Here is a 22,617-nt window from a genome sequence, read left to right as displayed (position 1 = left end):
TTTGTCCGCGAGTCACGCCTCGAGAATCTTTCCGTCTGAGATCCTCGTGCCACTCTGCAAGTGACGTGTCGTCCAAAAACCACCCGTTTGCTGTTTAAAGAGCTGTTGAAAAAGCCAAGTGGCGTTTCAATGCAAAGTTCTTTAACGTCAGACTTTAAGCGCAGAAACCATTTTCAAAAAATCGTTAACGTTTCCCACCAACTCAAGAGTTGAACGACGAGGAGAAAGCGTATCGACTTGCTGCTGCTCCCTCTTGTTTTTCAGGCTCGCTGAGGATGTTTTCTTTTGGGGGGGCGGGGGGGGGGGTCCAGAAGTTCACGGCCGCTACTTTTCCCCTGCCGTCCTAATCTAAATGATCCCAGGGAGGGGGAGGGGGTCTCAAGCGGCTTCAAAAACAATTAGACTTCAGGGGAGGATTGGGGGGGGGGGCATCGCCAGTGTGATGGCGTTCCTTTCTACAAATTCAGCTCGAGCACTTCGACTCCTTTCCCCGCTCTGACGAATGTCAGTTTTTGGCCGACCGTTTCCTCGTTAGCGAACAGGGGGTGGGGGGGGGGGGGGGGGTATTGTGGAGGTGATAGGAGGAGATGTGATGTGGGGAGGGGGTTGGTGAGGTCACAGCCTCGTTTGACATCCCCCCACCCACCCAACAAGAGAAACCGTTTAGAAGTCTCCTGACTTGCGGTTTCCCTCGACGCAGCGCGACCACGCCGTACGCCGTTTTAGTCTTCTTTGCTTCTTTCGTCACTTCGTCCCTCGAGTCCGGGCAGCGCTCCGTCTCTTCCACTCCGTCGCTTTCTCTCGCTCTCTCCCTTTTCTCCATCCCTCTCACTTGCCGCCCGTCGCTTCACTCGTTTTCTCGCCCTCTCTTCATGATTGGTTTTGGTTTCGCTCTCCCGTCGCTTTTCACAGGGTGGTTGCTTCGGTTGTAGCAGAGGAAAACAGATTGTATCCATTTTGTGTTTTTATCATTACCCAGATTAAAATGTGGACGAACTAAGCTCCACACAAGCCTAGCTCCATTCTTCCAGTAACCTGAAGGAACAAACGGAGAGGAACACATTAGACCACCAACTCCACGGTTCCAGTATCATGATCTTTTGACAAAACCTGGCTGACTACTAAAAGGAGGTGCACCATAGAGCTCTTCTAGGTCCAAAATGGACCCGTGAAATCTGTTCCCATAGGTTCAGACATGTTTTGGACCCAATCCCTAATTTGACGGGTGAAATTAATTCTGTGATCCGACATTACAGAATCGACCCTGACTGATGGATATCATATGGACCACTATTAATTTTGTTGACTAAGAGACTAATATTTTGATATTTAGTCGACTAAGACTAAACAATTTCAGATGACTAAAATAGGGCTAAAACTAAATGGTGTGTTATTCAAAAGACTAAATCAGAATTTGCTGTCAAGAAAATTGATAATCAAGTAAATCAAAAGACGCACAAGTACGTAGTATCGATACAATTATTTGCATTACAAAATGATACAATACGATATGATGCCGTTTACATATCGATGCACTGCTGTACCGTTACACCACTATTAAATTGCATGTTGCACATTTGATCCCATGGAGATATTGTTTGATCACTCTACCAACACACTGAACTCAGCTGGCAGCCTGGCACACATGTGCACGCTTAACTTTCCCCCCACCTTATTTTGCGCTGCAGTAATATGATCCCAAGTCAGCCTATCACACAAAACTTGACTTTTCACAAAAATCTCTCCTGATCAGCACTGACTACGGGACTTCTCAGATCCACCATTATGTACACAATGATAAACAGACCCCGGGACCCGAGGTAATAGAATCCAAACCAATCTGGACCCAACTGGCCATAATAAAACAAGGACCCCGGACAGTTCTCGGGTATTGTCAAGCATTTTCAATTTGGGTATACCAGTGAAGACTTCTTAGTGCACCGAATTCAGTCTTCCATGCAAGGTTTCTGTATCAAGGTTAAGGTTTAACCACTTAGAACCTCTATAAAAATTGCTGCCAGCAGCACCTGGTGCCCTCTTAAGCAGTACTGTCTGAGGTACGTACTCTCTAGTACTGTGACAGGCCTGTCACCCCGCCATGCTGGTATGCTCGTTCACCCTGGTACGTGGAATCTTGAGACAGAGCCACGTCCATCTGCGACTTGAACTCATCACCAAGGTAACTGTCCTGTGACACAAGAGGGAAAGAAACAAGTGTTAAAGCCATATTGTGACACTAGAGATGGGACAATACTTAAATGAAAAAATGCCAATATACTGTTATCAGGCCACATTAATCCTATTATGCATTATTCTCCGCAATAATACAAATGTTACGCTCCTCACACATGATGGCTTCACTGTCATAAAACAAAGTACAATAATTACACAGCAATACACAAGACAACATAACAGAGCATTTGATTTCAAATTCCAACTGATACTTCCAAAACAACAGATGGAGAACAGGTAGCCTGCTGCAACCCTCCTGATTTCGTGTATAAAGGGGCGTGTGTATAGAGCCGGCGAGAGACGGCGCCTGATCCCATTGGTTCACCGATCTGTCCGTCAACCCCCGCCCCGTTAACACAACATTACGAGCGACGCCCACTGCACTCTGGTTGGTTGGGAAATGAAACACTTCCTCATACCCAGTACAGGCTATAGTTGGGCCAGGCTTTTATTTTTTAGCAAAACTAAGCAATAAAAGCCTGGAGATCGAGGCTAGAGAACAGGTGGATTCAGTTTTTTACCTGGGACAGTTCAGGCTGGGATAGAATGGATGGATTGAGGCTTCTTACCTGGGACAGTTCAGGCTGGGATAGGCCGGGCTGGCTCATCTGGGAAGGCTGGCTCATGGAGATGTAGCCTTGAGTCAGGGGCCCCTGGGAGAAGGGCTGGGAGGCCCCGTCCTGGCTGGCTTGACTGTTGGGGCCGTTGGGCCCCTGGCCCCCGGCTCCCTGGGTGCCCGCACCGCGGCCCCTCTGCCGGCCTCCGCGGCCCGGCTTCCCCTTCATACCGCCACGACCTGGAGGCACCACCAGCCCTTCAGTTAATCACTGACGTATATATCCACAATGTGCAAAGTAATGCTGTACTACAAAATATACTGATGGCTCATGAATACATTTTACAAACATTAGACAATGTGCCCTACATATACAGACAGAGTGATTAAAGCAACACATTTGTTTTCATTAGGCCAGGTATTATCATTTTAAACCTATGATCCTGTTGTTCTACATACAGCCAAACAGACTGAGCCTTTATATTATATCCTAGGACGAGTGGTACATTAGGAAAATGTCATAACTCCATTATGAGTCCACCACAGCTAAAAACCAGAGCGGGCGGTCCATGTGTTAGATCGCGTATTTTAATTGCTCACATTTTTTATACGACGTTCATAATGGCAGAAACCTTGCCACAGTGTTTTTGTCCCAAATGGGCCGGCGTAGTGTTTACAAGCTGACTTGGATGAAATCACAGGTGAAATCTCGTCTTGCGAGACTTCCGGAGGGGCGCATCTAACACAAACACTGTGGAGAGTTCTGTCAATATGAACGTCAGATATCAACAAAAATACACGATCTAGCGCATGGACCGTCTGCTCGTTTTTAGCTGTGGTGGACTTGGGATGGAGTTATGATTTTTTTCTACTGTACCACTTGTCAGGTAAGAAAAAGAAGTCCGGAATTCTCTTTTAACCTGTGCTTCTAGAAAAAAACTAGACCATTTGGATTTTATGGAAGATGCTTTTGAATGTGTATTCTATTGCTCGTTGGACCAATTCAAACAACTTTAATATCTATTAAAGTCAGTAGATTGCTTGGTCGGAACTACCCGCTCTGCGTTTCCTATTCAGACAGATCAACACCAGTTGATAAGGTGGTAGCTGTACCTGCGATGGGTCCGTTGCTCTGGCCCAGGTACCCCGGCGGGGGCATGGGGGGCATGACCAGGTTGAAGGGGATGGGAATGTTCAAGGCCATGTGACCCGGCCCTGCCCCAATCATACCAATCTGGTCGTGAGTCTGGAAGTACATGTTGGTTGGACGCCCTGCCGAGAGACAGACAGACATGTGATTACACTTTTGGGCTAGAGCTTTGGATAAAGGCGCTTTAGAAATGCAGCGTTTCCAACCATGGAAGCTCTTCATCGATTAGACGCGGGGGGGCCTGATGATTAGCTTAATGTGCAACACTATTTTCTCACTCAACAGTAAACAAACCAACATACAGTATGAGTTTATACAGGGTATCTGCACGTTTCTAAAGATACAATTTAATGACTTTTAAGACAAATTGGCCAAATTGTCAAATATTATTTAAAAAAGAGGCAAACATTGTTAAAATAGAAGATCTACAAGATCGTAGTGAGCTTATAGTTTGGCTATTTTCACAATTTTTATCTGTGGAACCGAGTCAAACTAAATGCAACACCTCAAACTCTTACAAATCCAAGGTGCTTGTCAGGGTGTACTGGGGGTTTTGGGGGGGGGGTGCAGCCTGAAAAGTGTGGGAACCCTTGATTACTCACCTGGGTTGCTACGGTCGTAGGCGGAGCCAGGAATGAGAGCCTCACGGGCGTCGTACATGGCTGTACTCATGAAGCGTCCCCCCTGGCAACATGAACACACGTTAGCTCTTACTGTGCACAGGGTTCATAATACAGAAACCTCTTATCTCCATATTCGACTTATCTGTGTTTTTTTCCGTAAATTAACGCCCTACTTGATCACACTATAGCATCAAAAGTTTAAAAATATCAAAAGTAGCAGATCCGCAAGCTCACGGATCTGCTACTTTTGATATTTTTAAAATTTGAATCCTGAAAAGCAACAGTTTTGGATGAGATTTCCACCCGACAGAGACGATATTATGCTTTTTCCAATAACGATATTCCAAAAGCTTTTTTTTTTTTTTTTTGTCCATGAGTCACACTAATGTCCAGAAATTCACGTGACCAGATGACAGGCTCTACACCACTGGTGCTCAACGTGGGGCCTGGGGACACCCGTGGGGTCCCCCAGCTAAATGATTGACTGTTGGGAACCAAATGGACACAATGTGTCACGATGAGACGTGTTGTGAGTCTGCTGACCAGCTTGCAGATCTAGTATTTTGTGTATACCTCACAGGGTTGATGGTGCTGACCAGCTTGTAGATCTAGTATTTTGTGTATAACTCACAGGGTTGATGGTGTTGACCAGCTTGCGGGGCTTGCTGAACTGCATGAGGCTCTCTCGCAGGTTGTTGAGGGGTCCCTCCACCAGCACCTTCTGCTCCTTGTAGTAGTTCAGCAGGTGGTTCCACAGAGGCTGCTTGGACAGGGCCTTGGGGTTCCCCACGATGATCACCCCATATCTAAACACACACACACCATGAACAAAGAGCGGTGGTCAGATGATCACCCCGTAATCTATACCAGCAACACACGAACACGAGAGAGCGAGGGACCCTCTCCCGGGTCCATTTGTACACTCTCAGAGTTATGGTGGTCCTTGAAATTTAAAAGTTTGAGAGCCACCTGTATTGAAATTGCATAGCTGACGTGAAGTTTGCATTCCAGCTCTGACAGTGTGATTATTGTTATAACCGGTTCCAGAAACGGTTCCAAAAGCGATGGAACTGATTCCGGTTCCACAATGTTGGGGACGTTAGGAACCAATTTGGCTCCATTGGCCCCATTTGTACACTCTGAGAGTTATGGGGTCTGTGGCCTAATCCATACTAAACTGGGGGTCCTAGAAATATTAAGTTAACGTTTTGAGTTTTACAGCATCTGCATGCTCACAATTATGTTTACATTAGATGTTGACAACATGTTAACGTGTTGATAAGATCAAGCACGCACAGAACCTTCAAGCACCGTATTGATAATCTTTGTACTTTGAGGAGATGTGTAGAAAATGTGTAGAAACTGTCTTCTCTCAGTGAGCTAACAGTTTGTCTGGAGTCACACTGCCCTTTACTGGCAACATTGGTGTACTGCTGCTGTTGTATTGCAGATGTTGCTTTTTTATGTTATTATTGTTTGTCTTTCACTAGTATTTCTAATGCTGCTACAGTGTCTGAGGAACCAAACAAAAACTTTTTTTACTCTATGTAGCAGTACACAAGACACCCCTAAGGCCTGATTTATACTATATACTCTGCATCTCATGTAACAAGCTTGTAGATTTTCAATGCACAACATGATGTGCAACCGAGTAGAAATCAGGCATAATAAAGGCTCTACACATCACTAGTGTCAGAGAGTGGGGCGGTCAGACTCACTTAGCTCTGGTGAGCGCTACGTTGAGACGGCGAGGGTCGTTCAAGAAGCCGATGCCCTGGTGCTCGTTGGCACGAACACACGACAGGATGATGAAGTCCTTCTCTCTGCCCTGGAAGGCATCCACACTGGCGATCTCCACCTCCTATGGAGAGAGCGCAGGGACAAAAAACACAGCCCCGGTCACACTTGGCAATGGCATTAAAATAATGCGTCCTGGGTCAGCTGGTCACAAGTTGATGGCCACAAGTATAGGTGTAAATGCTTTCAAACCGCCATAGAGCTGATCGCTCAGGGAGCTTTCGGAGGTGACTTGCTGGGACACATTAGTCCACGTGTAGCTAGGGATGCACCACTTTTTCGGCCATACGTCGGTATTGGCCGATACTCGCCTTGTTGATTGACATCGGTGTAACAGCAATTAGAACAGTGGTTTAGAACAGTGGTTCTCAAAAATAGCAGATATACAGATACAAGCTCACAGCGCATCAGTTAGTGCCACGCTGCGAGCTTGTAAATCTGCTTTTTCATTGAAGTGTTTGAAAAATGCTGATGCGGGGTCCATGGCATGAAAAAGTTTGAGAACTACTGATTTAGTAGAATCGGCCTCAGGACTAAACCCATTAAAGGACGACTTCACCGATTTTCAACCTATCTTCATATAATTGGTCCTCACTAATACTCATGATAAAATAGTTAAAAATAAATCTACTCTGTCTGTGTCTCATAGGAGGGCTGTGGACAGTTCAGAGTCCCGTCTACCAGTGACATCATCAATGGGGAATCCAAGCTAATAGAAACTGCAGGCTTTCTATTCCTGGAAAGTTGCAATGCAATACAAGAAGCCATTGCTCTCGTGTTAATAAAAATCTAAATAAAAAATGTGAAATCTTGTTGGAAAAAAAAAATCATGCCTAACGATGATGTCACTGGTAGACGGTTCCTGGACTGTCCACAGCCCTCCTATGAGACACAGACCAAGTAGAAAAAAATGGTACCATTTTATCATGAGTATTAGTGAGGACCAATTATATGAAGATAGGTTGAAAATCGGTGAAGTCGTCCTTTAAGACCGGGAAAGCATCGGTGTCATTTTAGATTTCTTTGGCTATTCAAAAATAGTAGATATACAAGGTCATAGCGTGCCACCGAGTGCCGAGCTTGTAGCTCTTCTATTTATGAAAATTTGAGCAAATATTTGAATTCATATATTTTTGCAGGGAACATTTGTATCTAAAATCTTTGCTTCTGGGGGTCCCTGAAAAAAATATTTTGAGATATTTTGTATTTAAATCTTTTATTCAAAAAACTGTTACGATTTAGAAAATATTTTTAGAATATTGCCTCATGTCTTAATGTGTTAATGGTTTTTAAAGCATACTGCGATGAAGAGCTAGTAGGTGTGTAGTTGTTCAGTGTACCTGGTAGAGTTTGGTGTGCAGGGAGCCACTGAACTGCATGTACTGGACCAGGTAGGAGCGCTGGCCCTCGTAGGGGGTGATGATGCCGATCTGGTCCGGTTTGGCTCCGGCCTTCAGCAGTCTGGTGGTGATCTTCTCCACGTTGGACGCTTCCGTCCTACAACGCAGCAACACACACACACACAGAAAATCACTTACTGGTCCGCAAATAAGGAACAGAAGACGGGGGGGGGGGGGTAGCTTGGTCAGTAGAGGAGCTGTCTGGTAATCATAAGGTCACCGGTTTGTCTCCCGGTCCACCCATGTCTAACTGTCCCTGAGCAAGTCAGGATATTTGATATACACATACTGTACATACTCCTATGTGGAGTCCTTTGCACAGCAGTTATTTAAGCGTTTACCTGTTGAGGTAGGACGTTCCAGAGCTGGCGATCTCCTCCTGGCCTTGAGTGACGTAGAAGTACATGGGCTTGTCTGGCTGAGGCCACTGGAAGTCAAAGCCTTTCTTGATGCGGTCGCCTGGACGGGACAGAGGGGATCAAACCGTCAACAGAGAGACAGAGGAGATCAAACCGTCAACAGAGAGACAAAGGAGATCAAACCAGAGAGGAGATCAAACCAGAGAGACAGGAGATCATCATTTCTTGTTCTTGATCTCTGAGCACACAAATAAATGACCGGTCAGCTCGGGTCCGTCTATTTCCAGAAAGATATTGCTTAAATTCAGGTCAATTACCTTTGCCGAATCATCTGAGCATATTAAATCAAGTCAACAACAGGCATCGGATAGATGTCAACATTGAAGCAAACCAACGTTGATCGGGAGGATTATCATTTGCTGAAGACATCAAGTGATCATCGCGTCAGCAATCCAAGGTGTGTGGATAGCTTGTAGAAGTGTTTGTTTTGTAAAGAAGCATGGAGTATAAATGAAGCTTAACATTACAAATAATGTCATTGGAATGCACAAGGAAACATCTGTGAAATAACCGGCATTGCCTATACACAGCGTTTTTCCTGGCCACCGTGACAGCCGTCATTCTCAAAGACACCAGACCTCTTATTTTGAGGCCAAAAGAAGATTACGGTGCACGCTGCAGTACAATATAAATGAAAGTCCAACATTTCCAAAGTGGACATGCACTGACCGGCGGTGACTCCGTTCTGCAGGGAGCCCTCGTAGAAGATGTTGGAGGGGAAGGCGCTGAGCGCAGGGTGCATGCGGTACTGGACCTGCAGGCGGATGGGCCGGATCCCCAGGACCACCAGACGCTCAAACAGGGACTGAGACAGGCCCGCCTTGGCTGCCTTCTTACACATGACCACTGGTCCCAGCTGGCAGTGGTCTCCCACCAGGATCAACTGCGGAGGATGAATGGCAGTTTAACTAATGATGCCATCAAGTTGTTTAAAGACGTTTAACACATTTAGATCAGAGGACGATTTTACAAATGCATTCTAAACCATTCAAGATGTGAAGACCAGAAAATGTTCAAAAATAGCAGATGTACAAGCTTGCAGCACGGCACAAAGTGACACGCTGTGAGTTGTGTCTGCTATTTTTGAATATCCTACGTTAAAATCAAAAATGCCCGGTTTATATGGGTTTCACTTGTTTAAACACTTAATTTAGAACAGAAATGAGCACAAATGACATCTTTCAACACTGTATAATGCAACATACAGATGCACACATAGCGTATGTCAAAAGGATAAAACGCAAAGAAGCCCGACGGCTTATTTACATTGTCGTCCTTTGGTGTAAGTGTGTGTGTGTGTGCATGAATGCGTGCATACAGTATACCTGCTTGGCCCCCAGCACCACAGGTACCATACACTCAGGCTCGGTGGCCTGTGTGCTCTCGTCAATGAGGATGGAGCGGAACTGCATCTTGGCCAGACGGGGGTCTCCGGCCCCCACACAGGTGCAGCAGATCACGTCAGCGTTCTGGAACAACACAGAGAGAGGAAGCTCCGGGTCAGAACCGAACACACTTTTGGCCTAGAGAGTCCCACTATAAGAATGGAAATCCACTTCTCCATGTTTAACTGATGTCTCCTCTATGTTATGTGGCCCTTTAACAATATTGTACTGTAGCTTTACTAGCCTTTTAACATATTTACCCATGCACTGCAATGATGTCTGGCTACCTTGTAGGCATACAATTAAATACAAATAATATATATAATTTTTAAGTATATATCAAACTTCAATATTTGAAAAGAACATTTGACTATAATTATACAATGAAAAAGCAAACAAGTAAATATAAAATACACAAACTGAACTAAGTTTTGTTTCACTTAAGCTACAGTTTTGAGCTTGTAGATTGGCTATTTTGGAAACGTGTTGGAAGGTACAAATTGGGACATATCGGCTGCTAAATTTCCCAAACCGATGTCAATAAAGTCAAATAATGGCCGATATATCAGTAAGGCTCTAGAAGTAACCGCCCCGGTCAATGTCCGTTGCCCTTGTGTGTGTTTCTCACCATGAGCAGCTCTCTCTCGGCCGTACGTTTCAGAGCTCGGTAGCGTTTCTCGTCAGCAGACGACAGTTCACCCGTTTCATCCTTCAACTGCTGCAGCTTCTGAAGCTCTGGCATGCTAAGAGAGAGACACACACACACACACACACACACACACACACACACACACACGTGTAATATTGTAACATTAGCATAGCTAACAGGATAGTTAACAGTGTGTTCACACAGGTCAGACTGTCTGGATCAGGTCTTTGAAGATATGCGCTGTACTGTAACACAAGCCTGTATTTAGGGGTGCAACAGTAAATTGAAAAAATCTATTTATTTTATAAAACAATCAATAATGTAATCAAATAATTGATTAGTAATCGATCCCTATTCTGGGCATGTCATTATAAGATGGAGAGTAAAAAAGTAAGTCACAAAATGTCCAAAATAAAGAAAATAGCAGAGCTGCAAGCTCATAACTCGCTGCGAAGCGTTGAACTTCCATTGAACTTGCAGAAACTCAAGTTTCCCAGCATGCCACTGACCTGTCCATGTTGCTGATCTGGTTGTGCAGGGCCAGGAAGGAGACCGGAGAATCGATGGCCTCTCGGCTCTTGGCACAAAGCCGAACCACCTTCAGCCCGGTCTGGTGGATCTTCTCCGTGAGCTGGTCCACAGCGATGTTACTGGGAGCACACACCAGCACTGGCCTGCAGGACGGACACGTGGTGAGGATTGAGAAGTAAATATATTGCCGACAAAATGCCTGACTAAAAGTGTTGTGCAACACTTTCTGTTGAAAATGAGCCAGACTCTACATGGCGTGTTACCCGTTGCCCTGTTGTGTCAGGTGATAGATGGTATAAAACACTGGCTCTCACCCCGTGGGCCTTGAGGATATTGCAAATGGGCCCCCAAATTAGCCTGGCATGGACAGACTTATATCACTGTGTAGATATTAGTCTGGAATCTCTGTGTGGAACCTGCATCTCCAAGTGGCGGATAAAATAAATCATATGAAAACTAATAGAATACGCACATCACTTCATTGAGGATAAAGAAAACGCCTCTGGTGATAAACCCACCCAATATTTGCATACAGGGCCCTGATTGGTGCCCCACAACTTGGGGAAAGCTAAATCCAATCACAACCGAGTGGGGCCAGACTAATTTGCCAAGAGCTCTTTTGTTGCACTGGCAGATTTGTCTAGTTTCCAGGCTACCCCCAAATAATTGCTATAACACTAATGTTTTAATGATAACATGACATTAAAATTGTAAAATTAATTCATGGTATTTTCTCTTTTTGTTTTCATTCTGATACTGAACAATTCATTGATAATTAAAATAAATATGCTCTGAAAATGCATGCAGCCCACCCATCTGATGGGTGGGCCATCTCATCTAAAAATATTTTGAGATGGGGTCCACGGCCAAATACTATAATTTTGGGGGTCCTTGACATGAAAAAGTTGATATGGCAACATAAGTTTTTCAGAAAACTGATTTAGAAGACATTTGTAGAATGGGCCACATGTCTTAATGAGTTGATGGTGTTACCCGTTGCCCTGTCGTGCCAGGTGGTAGACGATGGTTGCTGAGGTGACGGTCTTCCCTGTACCAGGAGGACCCTGGATCAGACTGAGAGGTCTCTGTAGCACCGTCTTCACAGCGTACACCTAGTTCAACATAACAATAACATCGGTTATTGACACACGTCATTAAGAGGATAATGGTCAAACACTATGCAGACCATGCATAGCTTCTAATTTTGTTACATCTAATCTTAGTGTTTAAGGTCTTTTCACACGAGGAGCGATTGACGTGCCTTGTTCAGTCGTTGTCAGCGAGAAGCGAGCAGGCAGGTAGGGAGGCGTGGGCATAGGAAGGTGCTCTTTGGTGATTTATTTTTTAAATTAGCTGAAAACCAAGGCACTCTTCCAAAAAGTTAAAAAGATGTAATCATGGCTAGTTCATCATGGCTTTTTTTTTACCCATCCCAATGAAGAACTAGGCAACTAGCCTTATATTAACACTTTTAACATGTGCCTTGGTTGTACATATTCTATGAATTGAAATGCGTTGACCTTTTTTCTACTCGCCACTTTAAAACGCGTCTATTCCCACGAGGAGCACAGTGTGACCTCGCAGATGCAAGCGAGAACGCAGGCGTCGTGCAGCTCCCCATCTGAAAAGCCCTTTCAGCCAACCAGGTTTTTAGAAGTGATTTTCAAGAGCAGATCTTCAAGTTGCTACTGTAGCTTCAGAGATCAGTTCTCCAATCTCTGTTCTTTTTAGCAGGCGACAGCAGCAATGTTGACACAACACTCAGAAGGTAACAATACTTGTGTGTGTGTGTGTGTGTGTGTGTGTGTGTGTGTGTGTGTGTGTGTGTGTGTTACCTGAGAGTGGTTGAGGTCAGGCAGGCCCTGGGCAGTGAAGCGTTTGGGCAGTTGACATTTAATGATGACATCTTCCACCTCATGGCCCAGCAGCTTGTGGTAGATGTAACCCGACACTGAAGTCTCATCCACCGCGAACGTCTTCAACGCGCTTTGCATCCTGGGACACCAAACAGACACATTATAGGGGGGGGGGGGCAGGAGGGTTGTTCACAAATCTCTATTAGGATCTTATATGGCAGTCCTATCTGGAGGTTGTTTCATGTTTGGGGCTAAATCTGCTCCTGTTCAGTTGTATTCTAGCTCTGCAGGAGTCATCTATACAAGGGTCATTCTGTTGAGTCCGGAGCTAACCTCGCAAACAGCTGGACTGATCAGTCACAATGCGACGCGTTCCTGAGCTTGTAGGTCTGCTATTTCGGCTTAAGAGATTTGGTGTAGTGGGAAAAAAGGAGCGGACCCCTGGGGGACCCCGTTCAACTGAGAATATATGGATTAAGTTGTTAACCACTTGAACCCCAGCACCTCAGGTCCAGTTTACCAAGTGTAGAGGGTTTAAGTGGTTAAAAGTATACATAGCAGGATTCTTCCACTTAAATAAATAAGTGACCTGGATATTGGATTGAGTGAAGTTGCCCAGAAAAAGGAAAGTTCAGATTTTTATAGTAGTGGATGGAAGTAAAGTCTACTCTACACTGTTGAGTACATATTGGTCTTCTATCACTGTGGTGAACCTGCAGTGTACCGTACCTGTCAAAGGAAGTGGATTTCCATACAAAGTCCACCTGGAAGTTGTGGGGGATCTCCACTGGAGCTCCAACGCTGCTCCGCAGCTCAATGGCAATCTCATCACCATAGTCTGAAAACAGACGCTGCTCAGGAAAGCAACCAGCATTATGTACGTTCTAGATATGAATATTTTGAACAGCGTTGCTGTCGGGCAGAAACCTCTCATCGCCATGGTGTAACTTTTTGCGTTTTTCCGTAAATTAATGCCCTACTACTTGATCATACTACAGCGTAACACAAGTATCAAAAGTAGCAGATCTACAAGCTCGAAACGCGTTTTGAGCTTGTCGATCTGCTACTTTTGCTATTTTTTAGTCCTGAAAAGTAACAGTTTGACATGAATGAGGTTTCCACCCGACAGACGATATGATGAATGTTAAAGTGGAGGTGACCATTTGTTGTAGTTTCAGATACAGACAGAAAGGATACTGTCGGGGACTTTGATGACATGACCAATTCCCTTCCACATGGGCGCCAAGTCTCCCTTGTAGCGCAGACAGATCTCATCGCCTTGCATCAGCCGCATATCTGTGAGCCGTACCAAACAAGAAGCCAATTAGAAAGGAACCCATACTCACAGCTGAAATGATTAATTAACCCATTAAGACCGGGAACAGTATATACCCTATACATTGTTATACCTTTAAAACCGGGAAGGCATCCGTGTCATTTTAGATGTGGCTATAGCAACAGGAGTTTTTAATGTATTTTTAAAAAAATAAAAAATAGAAGATTTTCTGAAAACTTCGGTTAGGATTTAGAAGAAGTTTTTTAAATCGACCTCAGGTCTAAATGGGTTAATGATTTATCAATATTGTGTCATTATACAATACCTTGATACACACACACAAAAATCGCACACAAAAACCTCAAAAACAAATTAAAAATTGGGCAAAATAAAATAAGACAAGCACAGCACGCCATGGAGGGATGCAGGTATGGGGTTGAGATGCTGCGTGCAATGCTGCCGAGAGGAATGTGGGTTCTATATACGACACAACATTAACCACTGGAGGAGAGGAGCGGTGGTGGGCAGGGGGGTGCAGTAAGACGAGGATATAAAAGCTGACAGAATTACCACCTGAGTCCGTCTTGGGCAGAGAGAAATAAGCAATCCTCTTTTTATTCAGCCCCAGGTCCCACCTGACCGTTATATTGTCTTGGGTCTGTGGGTAAAGATGGAGAGGAGAGGAAGGGAGAAGAGAAGAGACCTGCTATTTTTGCCATTCAAAAAAAAAGTGTGAAACATTTTTTGAAAGATTTCTTCTGTAACGACGTTCCCAAAATAGGGTCGCCGCCAACTATACCTGCCACATCTAGCTAGGGCTGTCACGATTATGCTTTTCAGTTTTACTTGACGATTAATTGTTACTCAAATAATTGTGATTAACGATTTGATTGTGTTTCTGTCGTTGAGCATTATTGGAACAAATTACATTTCTGTTTGGCTGTTAGGCTTCGTAAACAAAAGTTGCACAGGGCAGATATGAAAATTAACACATTTGATTACTTTATACTTAAAAATAAACATTAATAGTGGAAATAGCCGTTCTACAAGCTCAAAACGTGTCGCATCGCAACACGTTTTGAGCTTGTAGATCTGCTATTTCCATTATTTGATATATTTTTTAAATATATGATTTTTTTTTACATGGAAATGATTATGACGATAATTTCAAATAACTGCAATTATGTAATAATTGTGACAGGCCTACATCTAGCGAGAACACGCACCACGTTTTCATGGCGTTCTAATTCTAACCCAGACAGAATCTACACGAACAACAGGAGTGATGTTTTGATGACGTACCTGGGACTCTTTGAGCTTCTTGTCGTAGTCAGCCTCCAGTTTGACCAGCGGGCCAAAGATGTTCTGGTACTGGTAGGCGTCCTCGTAGCGCAGCAGGACGTGCTGCGGCTCCTCGTCCACGCCGGGCTTCTCCAGGTCTTCCAGGGTGGCCCCGGGGTTGTCCTGGGAAGGGGAGGAGTCAGGGGACACTGCCTTATTAGAAATCCTACCCTTTCAAACGCACGCTGCGGTATACCGGGTGTAGGCAGTAGGGCTGTTGCAGTTAAAGGATGGCATGAAACCCTGGGCTGATTTTGTAGTTCTTTTTCCGTTCTTTTTTTTTCATATGAAAGAAGGTTTCATATGTTGTTTCATGGCCCTTTAAGACATTTTCACTAGCGCTAGCACCACCGCTTGCGGTACAACCACCTGGGTGGGGGTGTGTGTGACTTCCTTTAGAAAAGCATCACTGATGCAACAGTCTCCAGGGTTGCCGCACATTTTTAACAATGAATTTTCATTGATAGCACACAATGCCCCTAGGCCTAGACAGATTCGAGCAAAGGTGTCACGTGACAAAAAGAACAGATCTACAAGCTCACGGTGCAACGTGTTGTTAGCTTATAGATCTATTATTTTTGTCACGTCCTGTAAACATTAAGCCACACATATTTGACGCAATGCTAGACATGTTTTATATGAACAAAATCAATAGCCAAAAACTATTACCGGTATATCCAAACATTTTCCAAAACATTTGATTAATTCCAAACCTTTTCCAGGCCTGGAAAACGTTGAATTTCAAATATATTTCCATTTTCATGACCGTGGGAACGCTGAGTCTCACAACAATCACAACTCATCATGTGATGCGCTCCTCCCGCAGGAAGGCCTTTGATTTGATTCATTTGACAAATGAAAAAGAAAAACATCTATGTATAAATCCCAGGAATCTCTGCACGTTATTCCATCGCATATCTCACGAACCATTCACCCGATCCGACTTCACACTTGGTGGGTTGTAACAGCTAACAGCAAATTATATCCAACTAGACCATACCCGTAGGGGGATATGAGCACCCAAAGTGTGCAGTTTGGCTTATGCGGTGAGAACAGACAGTTTATCAGGGATCGAAAGTGAGTTTGTACTGTGTAGTGCAGTGGTTCTCAAACTTTTTCATGGCAAGGACCCCCAAATTGACACTTGTTAGCCCGCGGACCCCCATTTGAAAAGATATGCGAGGGACCCCCATAAGAGAAGATTTTTTTACGGCTCTAGCAGTGAATGTCAACCATTTTAATTTCAAGGACCCCCAGTTTGACATGCATTAGGGCTACGGACCCCCATTTAATGGCATTTCTATCCCTTGGACCCCAGTTTATATGGTAAAATGTATGTTAATTTAACTGTGAGAGTGTACAAATGGAACCAAATGGACCCGTTAGAGTCCATTTGGTTCCATTTGTACACTGTCAGAGTTACAGACCCATAAGGGTCCATTTGGTGCCTAATCTATCATTTAGCTGGGGACCCCCTGGAACTCCCTCAAGGACCCCTGGGGGTCCCCAGACCCCACTTTGAGAACCAATGGTGTAGTGTGTACACACACACGCACATCCCGTCGTGGAGGAACAGAACACCCACAAACACCCGCCCATATAAAGATCTAACAGGCGGAGCCGTTCCCCGTCGGCCGTCGCCAACACACACACGCGCGTGCGAGCCGTCGCGAGCACTCGCGCAAACACAAATAATGTACATTGTGACACGTGCCTCCCCAACGTGCATGCGCACGTGCGTGTCCACGCATACACGGCCGCGGACCGAAGTTGTGGTGCGATCATCTCCCCCCCACCCACACACACACCACGGAGGCAGCCACGAAATGTGGCTCTCTGGCGAGAGTGGGTGGGGTCTATGGTGTAGAAGCACGGTGTTGCCATGTTGTTCTATTGTAAGCGGTTTAGGGGCCATATTGGTGGTAGTGTGTTTTGGCGTTGGTTGTGAAAGTGCAGGTGGGTGTGGGGACGCGTTGTGAGCTTGTCGATCGGCTGTTTTCCAAGAGGCAAGGTATATGTGTGAAAGCGCTGCGTTTGGCCTTCTTTTCATAGACCTTGTTGCTTGTAGGGTTCGTTTCGTTTGGCCTTGTTTTCATAGACCTTGCTGCTTGTTTCGCGCGCGAAACCTGGCAACGACACATGCGCAGTTTGGGGCACAGACGACCCAAGACACCAAGACAGACCGACAGAGGTTACTCAAATTATATGTAGGATCAGAGAGCTAAGCAGCCATGACGTCACAACCAAGGAAATAAAAAAAAATATTAATTACACCCCGAGAGCGTTTTATTTTGAAGGAAGCTGCTGCCTACCTTCCATAGCTCCTCCAATTTGTTGATCTGCTGGGCGGTGATCTGGCGCGCTCGGAGCTGCTCCTGCTCAGACGGGATCTTGACCAGCCAAGACAGGAAGCAGCGGTCCTGGATGAGAGGCTGCCACTGGGAGCTGTCCCAGTTGATGTCCTTCAGGCTGCTCTGACTGGCACACGGCTGTCTGTGTGTACGCATCACAAACACAGCAGCAACGCATCGCAAGGTTGGATTAGATACAGTGTTTAAATTAAGCAAACGCTGCAATGTTTTGTTTGATGCGTCCCGTCTTAAAAATGTGCGTCAGAGACACAGGACGCAGGGCTATGAGCATCACTGACATGCTTTCATTCACATGTAAATACAGCTGTAGTGAATGATGGAGGACGTCAAACTAAATTTGTCTTTGGTAACTTTTACAGACTATCGAAAACAAGCAATCAACAGTTGAGTCTATAGCATGAAGATGAATAGCCTACGTTGACAGCAATCAATGTAAACTTTAAAGGGAAACTAGGTAACTTTTAGCCTATTTTTTATATATATGTAAATAAATATTTTAGCTCTCATTTTCCTCTATCAGCCACTATATTATTGTGCTGGTGTGTTTCCTTGCGGAAAGACATCCCTATGGCTGTATTTTGGTTTTGTTCCAATGTTTATGTTGACATTCATGAGTAAATTCTTGACCATCGATTAATTGACAGTCAATTCATTGTTAACATCCCTAGTCGTGGCGACAGAGCTTTAATCCATGCATACCTGCAGAGCAGCACCACCACAGAGTCGGCCTTGGCGGGGATGAAGCCCAGCAGAAAGACGTTGCGACAGCCACAGTTGTAACACTCCAGCACCGTCTCGCCCAGAGGACCGTCCTTGTGCAGCGTCACCTCTTTGCATTTGGCCCTCACCAGGTGGTTGACAATATGGCTGTAGGGCAAAAGAAGGACCACCACATCAAACCAAACACCGGAAAGAAACACAGAAAAGAAGAGACGAGCAACAGGACTTCACATACAGTGCATGACATAATATGATCAGTAGATTTTACACACCTCTCTACAATTACAGTCTACATTCTAAACCAAATGCTCATAATTTGATTTTATGCAACCAGTGTCATCAACCATAAAAATTACTAGAATATCCTCGAGGAGGACCCCTGGGGGTCCAAGAAGCCCACTTTGAAAACTACTGCTCTAGGTAGTCATGTCAGGGAAAGTATTACATTTGTGGAATAAAGTTTGGAATCAACAATTCAAGCAAAGAAGTTAGTTTCCTGGCCTGACACAATGCCATATGAACACTATGGCAGGATAACATACCTGCCAGAAGTGTTTCCACGTCCGTTGCAGAACCATTTCTTGCTGGTGTTGCAGTACACCACACATGCCGGATCATGAATACCACAGTAGCTGAAACAGAAAAAACATTAGGTGTATTATACAGAATTCGGTTTGTGGATTTTTCCTTTACGACACTGGTCACAGTCACAGTATGAATGGATGCACATGGTATAAGGACAACACTAGAGGCGGGCTACCCGACCGAAACCCGTCGGGCCAGACGTTATTATCGATAATGGCATATGTGTGTGCGTGTATACTCTGCACCATAGCTTATATAAAACAATGCCTTTTCATGGTGTTTTACAAGCCCACACAAGTGTAATCAGGGTAAACAGCCATGCTGTAACATTGTAACAAGTTAGCGTGTCAGTGTAACAAAATGTCCAAGAGTATAAAATATACTTAATATATACAGTGCTGAGGGACAGTTCAAGAGATAGTGGCTTAAGTGACACCCACTCCTCTGTCTTTAAAATCAGTATCATACTGTGTTAAAGACCATAAAACAGACTGGTCATGGAGTGTTTGTGTGTGGTGTGGCGTGGCGTGGTACCTGCATGCGTGCAGAGGGAGGTCTTTGGTGTAATAGGTGTCTTCTTCATCTTCCTCAAAGTTGAGCTCAGCGAGCAGTTGGCTGGCCTTGGCCATGGAGTCGTCCACACCGCCATTATGGAGGCCTTCATCAGGGCCGTTCACCTGCACAATACAACAAAATGGATCTCTCAGCCAACCATTCCCAAACTACCTTGGTCCTAGGGTTGTTGTCACCATCATGAAACCATCATGAAATATTAGCTTCATTGTCATAATTGTGATAAATGATTTAGTTGTCTATTTGGCAATGACCATCGGAACATATTATGTTCCGATGGTCATTTTTATTTATATTATAAATAAAAATGACAAAGCCGTTTGGCTTTTAGGCTAAACAAAAATTGCACAGAAGAGATGACAAATAACTTAAAATATACAAAGAAAGGACTGACAATGATCGGTACCAATAATCAAAATAAACAATGTACTAGGGCCAAAATAAACCATATTAATTAACTTCAAATAATGGAAATAGTCGATCTACAAGCTTGTCCATTTCCACTATTTTTGAAAATGTATCAACTTTTTTCAACTGATGGAATTTATATAGATGAACGCATGGAGAAATTATTCCGACAATTATGAGATTCGTCTGGTCCCAGGCTACTAGAAGTTCTGGTAGGATATACAATAAGTACTAGAGGTCCTGGTAGGATAGAAACCCAGCAGTACTATAAGTTCTGGTAGGATACGAAACCAGCAGTACTAAGGGATCTGGTAGGAGATTAAAAAAAAACAGTAGTACTAGAGGTCCTGGTAGGAGATAAAAACCAGCAGTACTGAGTACCTTGTGGGATATAAAACCAGCAGTACCAAGGGTCCTGGTAGGATATAAAACCAGCAGTACTAGAGGTCCTGGTAGGATATAAAACCATCAGTACTAGAGGTCCTGGTAGCCGGTAGGATATAAAACCAGCAGTACTAGAGGTCCTGGTAGGATATAAAACCATCAGTACTAGAGGTCCTGGTAGCAGGTAGGATATAAAACCATCAGTACTAGAGGTCCTGGTAGGATATAAAACCATCAGTACTAGAGGTCCTGGTAGGATATAAAACCATCAGTACGAGAGGTCCTGGTAGGATATAAAACCAGCAGTACTAGAGGTCCTGGTAGGATATAAAAATAGCCGTACTAGAAGTCCAGGTAGGAATAGTACAACTAGTCATATTTCAGTACCAGGGTTGGGACTAACTAGTGCACTAAAGTACTAAGTTAGCGGTCCACTGACTATCTAACACACAGGTGGGCGCATTACACTGAAAGTACGAAACATCATCAACAGACTGCTGTCAACTCTCATGTCTCATCACACTCAGTGACTGTTGACTTGTTCATGTGTACAATGTTGTTCATGTGTAGGATAGGGCGCGATAAACAGTCAAAACACACATAAATACGTTTAGACTGCTGGCGTTAGCATGTAGCTAACGAGCTGTGGTTTGCTAATGTTGACTGTTAGCAGCAAGCTGGGAGAATAAAGATACCATGGATGGGGCAGTGACGTCACAAACGATAGGAGGCGTGTAGCTGCCTGAAGTATTTTACTTAAATGTACTTTCATTTGATTTATTATTGAGCTACACAGACACTGCACAACAAAATCACAATACAATATTTTAAAAGTGCAGTCAAGTTCATGTATGCTCCTTTCCTTGAGTCAAAAGCACGTTTAGATCTGTAAGCTCACGACGTGTTGAGCTTTACCGTTTTCCAAACATTTTGACTTATTTATATAAATAAATAAATACAATAAATGATCGCCTATATCAGTGGTTCTCAACCTGTGCACATGATTTTCGGTGGGGGGGGGGTCCCCAGATGACAGTGGAGTGACAATTTAAGTAATTTTAAGACTTTAATACCTCAAAAAGAAAGAAAATAAAAATGACCATTACTGCATCAAAAGTAAACAAAGTATACTATTAAAACTGGTAAAACATTGACCAAATTGTCAAATAATTTAAGAAAGGGGCAAGTTTTTTTGAAAATAGCAGATCTACAAGATTGAACCCTATTTTAAAGATTTATCTGTGGAATCAAATTCTAGAGTGGGGGGTCCCAAGTTCAAATATGATTTTTTTGGGGGGGGTCCACAGTTCAAATCTGATTCATTTAGGGGGTCTCAAGTTCAAATATGATTAATCTGAGGGGTCTCAAGTTCAAATATGATGATTCATTTGGAAGGTCCTTCAAATATGATTATTTTGAGGGGTCGCGGCCTCAAAAAGGTTGAGATCCACTGGCCTATATGACATGCCCAACTTAGCCAGGTCAAAAAAAGTGCTCTAAAATAACTTCCGTAAAGACGTGACGTCAAAGCCACATCCTCGGCGGTTATCTGTCAATTCCTGCGAGGCAGGCAGCCTGGCTAAGCTAGCCAGCTAGGTTAGCTCCGTTAGCCGCTAACGCTAAGCTAGCAGCACCGCGGTTCTTTTTTTTTTTTTCTCAAAACATCCCCCACGTAGCTCCACCGTAACGGTTACCTGTCCGTCCAGCTGGCTGTGGCCCTGGCCCTGGCTCTGGGTCTGGCCCGGCTGGGTCTGGGTCTGGCTCGGCAGGGTGAAGTCGGTGAACTCGTACTCGGAGCCCTGGGTGTGACTGTCCGCCCCGAGCAGCTCCGCTTCCTCCACGTCCAGGAAGGTGAGCGTCTGGGAGCTCGGCCCGTACGCCTCCACACTCATTTCTAAAATACAATAATAATAACGCTAAAAAAAAGAAACACTTTCGTTCTGCCGCAAACAAAACAACGATGTTTTATGTTTCGTTCTTCTCTCTCCTTCTAACACGGTGATCTAATATAAAAACCACCCGAGACTTCTTCGCTGCTGCTATGGACGCGGATCTGACTCCGTTCGTTCGGACTTGGATTTGAACCCAAACAACACGACTTGTTGGAACCGCAGCAGCAGAAACACAATCCAACGTAACGGCGGCGGACGCGCTAGTGACGAACTTCCCTAGCATAGCATAGGGTGCTTTTTGGCCTTGCGTCCGTATTGCCAGCCACCATAGAGATTGCCACGTAGGGTGCTTTTTTGCCTTGAGTTGTGTGTGTGAGAGGCATGATGCACCTGTTTGACCACTTCAACCAGTGTGTTCTAAAAAAAAAAAATTGGTGGTGGTGGTGGATGGGGGGGTCATTTCTGGTG

At 44.4% G+C, this 22,617-nt stretch overlaps 1 protein-coding gene across 2 annotated transcripts; it reads right to left on the bottom strand.

The window, feature by feature from the left end:
* Nucleotides 1-290: 290 nt before the first annotated feature.
* On the bottom strand, nucleotides 291-22,412 carry LOC308087347 (regulator of nonsense transcripts 1). 2 transcript variants are annotated; one of them, XM_080431125.1, is made up of 24 exons: nucleotides 21,952-22,412; nucleotides 19,427-19,569; nucleotides 18,850-18,939; nucleotides 18,287-18,454; nucleotides 17,528-17,708; nucleotides 15,177-15,338; nucleotides 14,445-14,532; nucleotides 13,781-13,894; nucleotides 13,328-13,436; nucleotides 12,578-12,737; nucleotides 11,736-11,854; nucleotides 10,721-10,885; nucleotides 10,191-10,305; nucleotides 9,503-9,646; nucleotides 8,847-9,060; nucleotides 8,100-8,217; nucleotides 7,699-7,855; nucleotides 6,280-6,422; nucleotides 5,193-5,367; nucleotides 4,541-4,622; nucleotides 3,902-4,060; nucleotides 2,802-3,028; nucleotides 2,066-2,188; nucleotides 291-1,035 (listed from the first exon to the last, which is right to left on the bottom strand). In XM_080431125.1, exons 1-23 carry the CDS (start codon nucleotides 22,147-22,149, stop codon nucleotides 2,069-2,071), a joined length of 3,351 nt encoding a protein of 1,116 aa, XP_080287251.1. In that variant the 5' UTR covers nucleotides 22,150-22,412; the 3' UTR covers nucleotides 291-1,035; nucleotides 2,066-2,068. The 2 variants fall into 2 exon arrangements, with proteins under 2 accessions (XP_080287251.1, XP_080287252.1); XM_080431126.1 differs by having other exon boundaries at nucleotides 13,796-13,894.
* Between the last annotated feature and the right edge of the window lie 205 nt (nucleotides 22,413-22,617).

Source organism: Gymnoscopelus braueri, assembly GCF_963280865.1.
Source record: "Gymnoscopelus braueri genome assembly, chromosome: 6".
NCBI classification, from domain to species: Eukaryota; Metazoa; Chordata; class Actinopteri; order Myctophiformes; family Myctophidae; genus Gymnoscopelus; species Gymnoscopelus braueri.
This window is presented reverse-complemented; position numbering and strand designations above follow the sequence as displayed.

Excerpts from the sequence above, each read along its gene's own strand:
- LOC308087347 (XM_080431125.1), bottom strand. The coding sequence starts at position 22,149 with ATGAGTGTGGAGGCGTACGGGCCGAGCTCCCAGACGCTCACCTTCCTG. Across the intron at positions 19,570-21,951 it reads ACAGCCAGCTGGACGGACAG|GTGAACGGCCCTGATGAAGG; the intron begins GTAACCGTTACG and ends TGTATTGTGCAG. Across the intron at positions 13,437-13,780 it reads CGACAGTATCCTTTCTGTCT|ACTATGGTGATGAGATTGCC; the intron begins GTATCTGAAACT and ends GTCTGTTTTCAG.